At 41.1% G+C, this 13,194-nt stretch overlaps 1 protein-coding gene across 1 annotated transcript in view; it reads right to left on the bottom strand.

Annotated features, from left to right (window-relative positions):
* The window catches only part of polr3b (polymerase (RNA) III (DNA directed) polypeptide B), a 90,015-nt gene that overhangs the window by 31,878 nt on the left and 44,943 nt on the right, over positions 1–13,194 (bottom strand). Inside the window, exons 18-20 of the mRNA XM_060839701.1 lie at positions 9,721–9,819; positions 6,583–6,710; positions 3,746–3,955 (exon numbers count right to left, since the gene is read on the bottom strand). Of these exons, the coding sequence (XP_060695684.1) occupies positions 3,746–3,955; positions 6,583–6,710; positions 9,721–9,819 (437 nt within the window). The remainder of the gene's footprint in view (positions 1–3,745; positions 3,956–6,582; positions 6,711–9,720; positions 9,820–13,194) is intronic.

The following is a 13,194-nucleotide window of genomic DNA, read 5'->3' as shown; positions in this document are numbered from 1 at the left end:
TTGGAGCATTTAGTTCCCATGGCACTGATAAACTGAGAAACAAAAGCAGAAGCGTTGGGAGAAGTGGGGTGGGGGCAGTGCCATGAGATCAGGGTAGGAACTGCAGATGGTCTGTAGAATAAATGGCACCAGCTTTAGAAATTCTTATTGCTGTATCAAAAACCTTTCACAAACCAGTGTTTGCAAAACACATTCAGGAGGGGGGAAATCTGAAGGCTTTATTAAATCTGATCTCCAGCATCTGCAGTCCTCACTTTCTCCTGCTTTACTAACTCCAACAATTCTATGATGTTGGGTGTTAACTGCATATTAACTGTGCTTACTTGTATGGAAGTGATAGGCATTAACTTGGAATTTACTTGTGCCCCTGTAAACCGGCAGGCTGAAACTTACAATTATTGGGTTAGGAGGCGCGTGCTTATAACTTGAGTGCATCACTGTAAACAAATGCTTATGTAAGAAGGAAAGATGAGCTCAAGATCTATTCTACATCATCTGGTTTTCAGGATTATAACATGGTTGACAAAAGAGATTACGGATGCAATGGAAATGAACAGCTATTCCCCAGTTAACATTTCACCAAGTTAACAATGCTACATCACTGACCAGAGGAGAAATCTTTATACTAACTGTTTCTGATGTAAAGCTAATAACTTAAGGGACAGGCGACATCCTTCTCACAAACATTCATAGGTGTTTAAATATTTCAGCGCAGTGGATGCAAGAGGAAATTAGATTAAACTGTCCCAAGCATAAAGTGTGCTAAGAGTTTGTTTGGAGTTCTGGTGCAACAGGAGCTAATGTAGCTTAAATGGGCACAGAGCAACGGGTGAGCCAAAGTGTAAAATAGGAATCAAGCAAAGATTTGGATGAGCTCAAGTTTATAGAGGATGCAGGTTCAGAAGGCAGGCTAAGTCAGCTCAGCCTAATCTAGGAGCACCGAAGATATAGACAAGAGGTAGATGAGACAGAGACATCAGAGATGGGAGTAGGCAGTATTGCTGATGGCAGCATTCCTGATGAAGGGCTCATGCCCAAAACATCGATTCTCCTGCTCCTTGGATGCTGCTTGACCTGCTGCGCTTTTCCAGCAACACATTTTCAGTATTGCTGATGGAGCAGACGTGGTCAGATGCCAATTCCTGAGTCAAATATGACATCTAATTCTAGAACTATCCAAGATTTCTGCACTTTTCGAATTTTGCACTATTTTACATCCCCAATTTTAAATTGTTTTATCATTGCCAGTTTTGTATTTTGCAATCAGAGCTCACAGCACTGGAGTTCCTTTTATGAAACCCTCAGCCTCTAAATTCCTCTCGCCATTTGTCCGAATATCATCTCCTGACAACAGTATCTTTCAAACATTGCTTACCCCATTTTGAGGTTTCAAAATTATCACCAATCACACTGAGTACTGTGAAGGATTGGTGCAGACATTCTTGAGTAGGAAGACCTTTCAGAGGGGGTGCCCTGAGAGAATGAGGGACCCAACTGGAGCTGGGCTTTGCTTCTATAACTGGGTCAGAGATCCATAGTGGCCATTACTACCTGGGAGCCTGCAGCTCCACTTGAGGGTCTCGACCCCACTTTGGGAAGCCCTGCCTCAGGATGGACATTTTGTTTGATTACATCTGAAATGCCTTCAACATTTTACTGCAATAAAGGGTGAAACAGAAAACAAGCTGCCATTGTAATGGCGACTAATACCCACAATTCATAACTGCCTAGAAATCGTTCCAACTTACAGTGATTATAAACAAAAGCAGATGCTCTGTTGCTGTTTGTTTTGAATTTGTCAGGTTCAAGACAGTGAAGAAATATAATACCTACTGATTTTCGTCTAGATGGTGTGCTGGAGAGATTAATCTTTCATACTAGCAATCTCTAGGTCAAAGAAAGTGTGATGGACATCACAGATTAACAATGCAGTGCAGTTTCATACGGAGTACACGAGGTTCTAACATCTGAGGAGTTAATAAGGACTTGGAGCTAACGAGCTCAAGAACTAACGGTGGTCAAAACGTGAGCCTCCAATTCAGGTTTCACAGTTGGAGTTCAGTGGTTGCAATGGCAGGCCAATCCAAAGACGCTTTGCAATAACCATTTTCAAAAGCTTTGCTAAGATTAAATCCCAATTAGGCAATCCATTGACTGCTGACATTGAGTTTCTACTTTCTGGTGGGATGGGAGCACATATTCTACCTGTTGAGGGGTACCAGATAATCAGAGGCTGACTGCACTCCGGCGTAAATCAGTTGCAGTGGCCACTGTCCACCTTGCAGCAGGTCCCAGAGGCTGGGGCATCAACACTGGAGCCCTCTCTCACAGAAGAACGTGAATGGGGCAGGAACACTGAGAAGGCCCTAGAAAGGGGGAGCAGTGATAAAGGTCAGAGCTGCGTCCTTCCTGCCTTGCTGCAAGTGGTCCTTCTGTTGGACATAGGAAGAGCATACATCTTGTATCCAACCTATAACAAGGTTATAGGCCCTGGCTGTTTGCCCACATGGCGCAGTTTAACACTAGTGGCACCACCATGAGACGCTTAAGGTGAGTTTCCCAAATAATGGGTTACAACTGCCAGTGAGGTACAGAGAGGATTTTGTGGACGCTAGCATTAACAGCAGTAAGGCCCCCGTCCCGTAAATCCTTATTTTCTTTTAAGTGGTGGTCTTGGCTTAATGGGGCCTGTAATGTTTGACCCCAACTTCTACTCCAAAAAAGGCCAATGGAAATATAGGTGCTTTAAAACATCCCCAAAGATCAAACACTTTTCTGGTTTGCACATTCCATCCCCGGGCTCACCCTCCCTCCCCAATGACCCCTCACACCAACTTCCGTTAGACCTCACTGTGGGGTGGGGGTGAGTCACAACCATTGTCAAGAATGCTGCAAGAGTGGAAAACGTTTCAGGAAGCACGGACTCTGGGACATCCAGGCGAAGCCAATGCTTTCCCAAAAGGTCACACAAGGAGGTCTTCACCCACACCCCTCATCAAATTCCATCCCACGTTTGTAACGAACGGAATTTGGACAGTTGTCCTGTTTTGTAGTATTTAATACGGAAGCTTTGGAGTCCATTTCCTGGAACACACAAGGAATGACCAGCGACAATGTACTCTACACCAGGAAGAGTTAATTTGCTGAGTTCACATTTCCACGGTAAATTGAATGTCATTCTGATGATTGTGACTAGGTAAATCTCAGGTTGCTGGTGTTACTGGTGAAGCCAACTAGCCTATGCCAGCCACAGCTCAGTGAATAGCACTCCTCTGAACAGAAGGTTGCAGGTTCAAGTCCACTCCATAAGAATTGAACAAAAAACAGGGGTGACACATACTGAAAGAGTGCTGCACTGCCAAGTGCCATCGCTTGGCTGAGATGTTATTCTTGCCTCTAACACAAAATGTGAAAAATTCATTTTTATTATTCGTAAGTACACAAGTGAAGTTCACCCAAAGTGTCCAGGCCAACATTTATCTCACAACCAACATCACCAAATCAAATTATTTGGTCATTATCACCTTGATTTTTTTGTTGTAGAACTTGCTATTTGCAAATTATCTGTGTTTCCTAAATAACGAGGACAATTTCACTACCAAAAGCATTTCATTTTCAAATGTCTTAAGGAGATAACAGGCAAGTTCTTTCCTCCTCCTTAGTGGTTAACAAAAAACACACAATTCTGCAAATTAAGAGCATAAATTGAAAAGGTTAAGGAATTAAATAATTTGGCCTACATCACCTCGGTCCAAAGAAGCCTTATTTAGGACGAGAGCATCTTCAATATCATAACCGCTGTAGCTCATCACAGCCACTGTGGCATTCTGCCCCGCTGGGAGCTTTTCAAAGTCAATTAGCTCTATGGATTTGGTTTTCACCATGGGTTTCTGAGGATAGGCGAGCAGGTACATGAGAGTGTCAATCCGATTCCGCTGGTTGTAGCCTATAGTACCTGCAGGGACACAAGACAGAACTTACCAGCTGCATGATGAAAATAATCTTATAGCAACTGTGTGATTTCATCTTTATGTATAAATCAAATTCAAAAACAAAATCATGTAAAAGAAAGCAAAATACCAACCTGAAACAGGTGCAATAAGGATAGATAATCTCCCCTTAATTAAATTTGATTCATTATTTTTTTAGTTGGGACTTCATTAGGTTCTTGGTTACAATATAAAAATTCATGGATTGCCTTTAGAATCACTCCTGATGAAGGGCTTATGCCTGAAATGTCGACTCTCCTGCTCCTCGGATGCTGCCTGACCTGCTCTCCTTTTCCAGCACCACACTTTTCAACTTTAGGATCATTTACCCTTGGAAAAGGCAAGACTTGAATAATCCAGTTTTTGTCACAACTAGGAATGTATTAGTTCAGTAGGACAGTGGGAAATTGCTGTTTAGTAAATTCATACCTCATTAGCAAATGCAGAAACAAACAATTTCATTGCCCTGACAAATGAAACAATAGCATCGGCTTAGTAATCTATTTTCCAAACAGAATAGAATCCATAGAATCCCAACAGTATGGAAGGAGGCCATTTGGCTCATCCAGTCCATAATGACCCTCCAAAGAGAACCCAATCAGATGCACCTCCCTACCCGATCCTCATACCCCACATTTCCCATGGCTAATCTACCTAACCTACACATTCCTGGATACTATGGACAATTTAGCGAGGCCAATCCATCTAACCTGCACATCTTTGGATTATGGGAGGAAACTGAACCACCGAAAGGAAACCCACGTGGACACAGGGAGAATGTGCAAACTCTACACAGAGTCACCCAAGGGTGAAACTGAACTCAAGTCCCTGGTGCTGTGAGGCACTAATACTAATCAGTATGCCATACTGCCCCAAACATAACCTGCTGAGGAGCAAGCATGTGAGTTTCTGTAGTGCAAACTTGGTAATTATTTAAATATTTGAAATAAGCTCTGTAAGGACCTCTGCTTTGGTTTTGTTCCTGGCTTGACTCTGCTTGGTGCACAACTTCTTAAATTGCTGAGAGCAAGGGATTGTTACCGCATCTCAATCTTGATCAAAAAGGAGGGAAACTTAGAAAATTGCAGGCACATAATTTACACAATATATAAACTGAGTATAAACTGAAAATACAGGTGTTGCATGGACTACTTTAAACAGTTTCTTTAATAGGTCTTTTACTGTTTCATTTAAACGTAATCAATCAGTTAAAAAAGGAAGGCAATGGGAAAAGGGCAGAGGAATGGAACTAATTGATATATTTTTTAAACAAATGGCCTCCTTCTGTGATATTTAATTCTCACAGAAAGTTGTTATCACATCAGTCTCACACCCTCTTCATCTTTCCTTTAAGATTTTTTCATACTTTTTTTTGCAAGTTATTATTGAATCTATGTCTATTGCTTTTTGTAAGGTCAATGCAATATCCTAGTAAAACAATTTCCCATCTTCTTTTTGGTTCTTTTGTTAGTTATCTTAAATCTCATTACTCACACCATCGAAACCTCTTGTAATTTTGAACACCTGTTATAAAATCTCCCCTTAACCTTCCTTGGTCCAGTCTTTCCTCATAACTGAAGTCCCTCATCCCAAATATCCTTAAGTTAATCTGATTGTGTGGGAAGTTGGTTCAGCCAATAGTCCTCAGTTAAAAGCAATTCGTTTTTTTTCACAAAGGCTGCACAATGTCACGATGGTGCCATTAATCATGGCTATGCATTCAACCTGCTCAACATTTACATCCATGTTTCGACAGTCACCTCGCTTTCTAACGTCAGAAGTGACGACCAGTCACTGTATCCAGGGAGCTGATTGTACAAGCTCAGGTCTGGGCAGCTGAATACACCAGCCACACAGGGAAAAAAAAACAGACAATGAATTGCAAATGACACTCCAAAACAAAAACACAAAAAGCTTCACACACAAAACCAACAATGGGACTCTGCATATATATCGATTTGCAGTTCTGTATGCACTGATCCTACTTAACGGTGTGTGGCAACAAACTGCTCACTTTGAAAATGATGTCAAACGGGTACAAACACAGAAAGCAATTAGGAGAAATCTTTAGTGCTGGTCTTGCACCACTGACCCACTCCCAGTAAAGAGCAGTGACAGGAACAACACACAACGAAACAAATGCTCAGAAAATCAGTACAGGAACAGAGTGATAAATAATGTTCTTCACAATATAATCAAGAATTATTGAATTTACACAGGGAAAGTGGTCACTCAACTTTGCTTTAAACTGATCCAATCTCATCAAATCATATTTCCCTTCCCTTCTTCCCCTCTTATTTTATAACCTGGCTTTCAAATCTTTGTCAAATTTCCTTTAAATAAATTGCATGCCCTGTATCTCTGGCTCCTTAGGATAAAGCATTCCCTGTTTGAATAACAGCTTTGAGAACAAAAATTACTCTAATCACCCCTTCACTTCAGCCAATGACAATTCTCAGTCTGGCTCTCTTGTGCCCATTCACCAACCAGTTGGAACAAACTCACTCTTTGATTATTCAGTTTCTCTTTCCTTCAGAAATAGGCTGTTTAAGCAGAAGTTGCATGAACATTTCACAAGGTAAGTAACTCTTACCCATGGCTTGCTTCCCCATGGCACACTGGTAGGTGTTCCTTGGAGACTGATTGTGGTGAGGGTAGGGAATTAGCCCTGCACATACACCAAGAAGTGTAAATGGCTCAATTTCCAAGTGGGTCGTAAATCTGTAATAATCAGCGAGAGTAAATTTCAAATCACTTTAAACAGGAAAACAATACAGACATATCAATATCTGCACATCGGAAATGCCAGCAGGAAAGTAGAACCGAGCGACCTGCTTACTTAATTTTAGCTCATCCATTACAATAATTCTGAAAATAAAAGAGTTCTAGAATGGGAATTAAGTGTATTAGAAGCAGTTTTTTTTCCCATAGAACAACATTGTCTCCACAGAACAAACAAGTTGAGAGAGAAATTTAATACAGATGTTCAAAACAATAAAGTAAATAAGGAGAAAATGCTTCCAGTGGTAGAAGGCTTTGTAACCAGAAGTGACAGAATTAAAATAATTGGCAAAACTGCCAGAGGGGAGACGGGAATGCACGACTCAAAAGGAGCAACTGAAGCAGATTCAACAGCAATTTTCAAAAATACATTGAAAATATATGCAAACAGAAAACATCTCAAAGGCTACGTAGAAAGAGGACAGCGGAACTACTTCAGTAAGGTCTAAGCATAAGCTGGTCAAACAGGTTGGACAGAAGAACCCTCAGCTGTTCCACACAATTCAGAGAATACTGGTGTTGTTAAAGTGCCTTTGACATGAAGAGAAAGTCTAATGTGTTTCACAAATAGCCACACAACCAAATCTAAAACTGTAGCTCTACAATTAATCAATAATATTCACATTCGAGCCCACAGCAGCTGCAAGAACTTGCTAACAAGTATGAACGACCATACAGTCATGGCGATGCATCTCTGGTCCTGGGTTCTGTGGGTGCTTGATTGGCAAAGGAGCCTGATGCTAGTGCAGCACATTTGGCATGTTAATGGGAGGTGGAGATGTTCCCTGGTTTGGAGATCATCCACATAATATCACATTATGGACATAGGTTCATTTCCAGATGTTTTGTTACCTTTCTAGGTAAATCTTCAGTGGACCTCATGCGAAGCAATGCTGAAAACCCCTGCTTTCTATTTATATGTTTGAGTTTTGTTGGGTTGGTGGTGTCATTTCCTGTGAAGTCACTTCCTGTTCTTTTTCTCAGGGGGTGGTAGATGGAATCTAACTCGATGTGTTTGTTGACAGAGTTCCAGTTGGAATGCCATGCTTCTAGAAATTCTCGTGACACGAGAGAAGTAGATGGTGCCAACACTCACATTTGGATAAAACTCGAGATGATAATATAAGGGGAAAAGCTGCCAGGAGCCCTGGCCAGATTTGTTCTGCAGTATATGTGCTCAGCTCTGTATACCTACTTTTGTGGCCACTATTTACATGGTAAATCCAATTGAGTTTTCAGTCATAGTTGGACTTCGCATGGCCTTAGCTCCACACATCTGCCATCTCACCATCACCCTTAATTCCTCTACTGCACTTGCTGTCTGAGCTTTAAAAACATTCAATGAGGAAGCCTCAACCATTTCACTAGACAGGCAATTCCATAGATTCACAATCCTCTAGGTTAGGAAGTTCCTTCTCAATTCAGTCCTAAATTTGCTCCCGCCAATTTTGAGACTATGCCCTGTTATTCTAGTTTCACCAGAAGATGGAAACACCCTCTCTACTTGTACCTTACGTATTCCCCGAATAATTTTATATATTTCTACAAGATCCCCCTCAGTCTTCGAAATTCCAATGAATACAATCCCAGTCTACTCACTCTCCCCTCATAAACCAAACCCCTCAACTCCAGAATCAACCTCCTCTGCACTCCTTTTAATGCCAGTACATCCTTTCTCAAGTAAGGAAACCAAAACTGCACTCAGTACTCCAGGTGTGTTACCCTATACAGCTATAATATAACCTTTCTGCTTTTAAACTCAATCCCTTTAGCAATGAAGGACACAATTCCATTTGCCTTGCTTAATTACCTGTTACACTTGCAGACCAACATTGTGATTCCTGCACAAGGACACCCAGGTCCCTCTGCATAATAACACGCTGCAACTTCTGACTATTCAAGTAATAGTCCTTTTTACTGCTATTTCTCCCAAAATGGATGACATCACATTTATTAACATTGTATTCCATGTGAAAGACCTTTGCCCACTCACTTAAACTATGTCCCTTTGCAAGGTTTCACAGTCCTCTACACACTTTGGTCTACCACTCACCATAATCATTTGTAAACTTTGACACACTACACATGGTCCCCAACTCCAAAATCATCTATGTAAATTGTGGATAATTGTGGTCCCAACACCGATCCGAGGTACACCACTAATTACTGTCAAAAAGTGTGGCACTGGAAAGGCACAGCAGGTCAGACAACATCTGGAGGAGCAGGAGTCAACATTTTGGGCATAAGCCCTTCATCAGCCCTCTCCTGCTCCTTGGATGCTGCTGCTGTGCTCTTCCAGCGCCACACTCTTCAACTCCAACTCCCAAGCATCAGCTGTCCTCACCTCTCTTACACCACAGATTGCCAACCAGAATAGCACTCGTTTATTTTCAGTCTTTGCTTCCTGATGGTTAACAAATCCTCTATCCACACTAATACATTGCCCATAATGCCATGCACCTTTATCTTATGCAGCAGCCTTGTGTGGCACCTTGTCAAATGCCTTTTGGAAATCTAGATACACCACATGTACTTGGTCCCCATTGTCCACACAGTGTTCATAGCGTCTTCATAGAACTCCAAAAAATTAGTTAAGCATGACCTGCCCTTCATGAACCCATGAGGACAATTTCTATCAAGATCCCACGCAATGTAAACTAAAGTAAAAATATGGAGATCCTCAACTCCAAATGACTTTTGTTAAATTGGAGTTTAACGAGGTGGAAAGAACTTTACTGCATTAGGGGATCAAAGATATGGAGGAAAAAAGAGAAAAATGGAACTTCCAGAAAAATGGAAGTTGTGTATTTATAACATTTTATATCCAGGCATCATTACCCCACACATGGACTTTTTAAAGTTAAAATGAAAAATATTTTCTGTGTGCAGAATTATTTTTAAAATGATTTTATATAAAATCATTCCTGCATTTAAAAGTTTTTAAACTTACTTGTTGATCATATGCTCATAAAGAGCAATATAGCAATCATTTTCTTCATTGACATCAAGGTATTCCACTAATCCTTCATGCAGGAAGTCTTCAAAGGACCTGGTCAGGAATCATAAAAATTAAACCAACCTTCACAATAATACACAAGAAAATGCTAAGGATGATGGAAATCTGAAATGTTTCCTTTCATTGCTTGTTTCATTCCCAGTTCCTTTTGTCTGGCATCATCATTCCCTTCAGACATGTAACCTGCTTTTCACCTCACCCATTCCCTGACCTGCTGAGTTCTTCCAGGATTGTGTTCATTATAGCAGAGGCATCTTCAATCCCTAAACTATATCTTTATTTCCTTAAATGCCGTTTATCCAACTCCTCCCTAACTTTTTAAATTAAATCAGCATTCGTAGCCTCAGACAGAAGGTTTCAACATTTATCGACCAAGCAAGAAAGATCAGCAGGGGAAAGTCCAAATAAAATGCACTGAGCATGTGCAGAAACCATGATTAAAAAGAATGCACTCTACTCAGAGAACCTCATTATTTTTGGAACCACGTCAAAACGAAGTAGTACTATTAAATGTGGGAATACCTGCACATCACTAAAAATTTTACGAAGCAAGTAAAATAAGTGGGTGTCAATCATGGCTCAGTTGGTAGTATACGCATTCATCTCTGAGTCACAAGATTTCAGACTGAATTCCCACCCAAGACTTGTTGACACGAGAATGGTTCGTGTGCACGGTCCCAGAAATGAAAAGCTTAACATAAGAAACATTTGAGGACTCTAGGTCTATACTCGAAGTTCAGAAGGATGAGGGGAAGTCAAATCGAAACTTACGGAATACTGAATGGCCTGGACAGAGATGTTGGGAAGACGTTTCCATTGGTGAGAGAGAATAGGATCAGAGGGCACAGCCTTACATTAAAGGGAAGACCTTTTAGAATGGTGATAAAGAGAAATTTCTTCAGCTAGAGTGGTGAATCTATGGAATTCACTGCCACAGATGTCTGTGGAGGCCAGGTCACTAAGTGTATTTAATACGGAGATAGATAAGTTCTTGATTGTCAAGGGGATCAAGGGTTTTGGAGAGAAAGCGGGAGATTGGGATTCAGAAACATAATCAGCCCAGGATTGAATGGCGGAGCAGACTCAACAGGCTGAAAGGTCTAATTTCTGCTCCTATGTCTTATGGACAACTACTGTTGCAGCAGCAGTAATGCAGTGCTGCACTGTTATACCTGCTGTCACATGAGACGTTAAACAGAGGCAGAATCTGCTTTCAGGTAGGCAAGATCGATCCCATGGCAATTTTACAAAGTTGAGTTATTCCCAGTGTCAATACTTATTCCTTAAATCAATGTCACACCTTAGATTAGATTAGATTACTTAGTGTGGAAACAGGCCCTTCGGCCCAACAAGTCCACACCGACTCTCCAAAGAGCAACCCACCCAGATCCATTCCCCTACATTTACCCCTTCACCTAACACTATGGGCAATTTAAATGGCCAATTCACCTAACCTGCACATCTTTGGACTGTGGGAGGAAACCGGAGCACTTGGAGGAAACCCACGCAGACACAGGGAGAATGTGCAATCTCCACACAGACAGTTGCCTGAGGTGGGAATTGAACCCGGGTCTCTGGCGCTGAGGCAGCAGTTGGATTGTCTGATTATTTCCGCATTGTTGTTTGTTAAGAGTTTGCTGTAGCCAATCTGGCTGTCTTGTTTAGAGTTATAGAGCTGTACAGCATGGAAACAGACGCTTTAGTCCAACTCGTCTATACCTTATAACAATAACTACACTTCAAAGTACACTTAATTGTCTGTAAAATGCATCATGTCTGGTTGTGACAAGTGTTATACAAATGAAAAATTTTCTCTCCAAGGAAAAAAGCCAATGAGTTTCATCACTGGCCTTGGAGAAAGTACAACATAGGTTTACAAGAATGATACCTGGATTCAAGGGTTACATGGAGAGATTACACAAATTAGACCCGTTTTCTCCAGAATTTAGAGGGTTAATAGGCAATCTGATCAAAGTCTTCAAGATATTAACAGGAAATGACAGGGTAGATAAAGATAACTGTTTCCTCTGGTTGGGGATCCTAGAACTAAGGGCATAGTCTAAAACATTAAAGCCAGATCATTCAGGAGGGATGTTAAGAAGCACTTCTACATAGAGGGTGGTAGAGGTTTGGAATTCTCTTCCACAAACAGCAGTCAATGCTAGATCAGTCATTAGCTTTAACGCTGAGACTGATATATTTTTGTTAAGCAAAAGGTATGAAGCAGTATGGGCCAAAGACAGATATATGGGCCAAAGGCAGATATATGGAGTTAGGCCACAGATCAGCCACAATTTCAATGAATGGTAGAACAGTCTAGAGGGGCTGAATGGCCTACTCTTATTCCTAGGCTTTATGTTCTGTATCCCAAGGTCTCACTTATTCACACAAATGTTTCATTTTCCCCTCATCTGCACTTCTGTTTCTGAAGGTAGAAATGTGTGTGTACCGGGACACACAAATCCACTGGGAATGTCACTCTTTGGGGTCTATTTCCATTCTAAATGAGTTTTTCTACACTTTGTGACAAATTGCAAATCAAAAGGCACATACTGCACGGCAGATTTTACAGCATTCAGTCAAACCCAACAAGGTTATTGAGTGCACACCTTTGTTAATTTTGCTGCTTTTCTCTGAGACACAAATGCTGTTTTGTTCTGGCAGCCTGTCCTTTGAATTCACCAATGGTTTAAAGAAAAACCACCAGTCTTAATGGTCACGCATGTTACAGTGTTAGTCCTCGCTGCTTCCATAGTAACAGGGAAAGCACACACATGAAATCTGTGGAATGAGTGATGCGTTCAGGTACAGGTATGACAACTTGCTTTGAAGGTGCCTAACATCCATGAAATTCTACCAAACTTCAACAGCCAAATGAACACCAAAGGAATGAAGAGGAGGGGATTAGAACCGAGCATTTCATTGATAGACCAGCTAGCTCAAAAGTTACGCAAAAGGAAATGTTTATAAAATTCAATTGAACATTCAAGATTGTAGAGACGTCCTGGAGACACAGAAATAATTCCCTTGGATTAAAAGTAATTGTGAGACATAATTTTTAGCTCATGTTCTCTGGGGGCTGAGAACACATCAGCCATGATCGAATGGCTGAGCAAACTCAGTGGACGAAATGACCTAATTCTGCTCCCATATCTTATGGTCAGAGTAGTAAGGCTAGTGAAAACACTGGCAAGGATTTGGGACCTAATATAGGGAGCAAAATATTTTAGACTAAATCGAAGGCATCAAACTGACCTGCTGTGATCTCCAGCATTTGTTGTTTTCATCAATATCACTTTTCCCCATCTTGTGCCCTTCTACATGTCATGCACATTTAAAACAGTAAGCAGTTGGGTAATCAGCTGAAATCCACTCAACAGCTAGTTATTAGGCAGAAACTGGGCAGCA

Source organism: Hemiscyllium ocellatum, chromosome 19, assembly GCF_020745735.1.
Source record: "Hemiscyllium ocellatum isolate sHemOce1 chromosome 19, sHemOce1.pat.X.cur, whole genome shotgun sequence".
Lineage (NCBI taxonomy): Eukaryota > Metazoa > Chordata > Chondrichthyes > Orectolobiformes > Hemiscylliidae > Hemiscyllium > Hemiscyllium ocellatum.
This window is presented reverse-complemented; position numbering and strand designations above follow the sequence as displayed.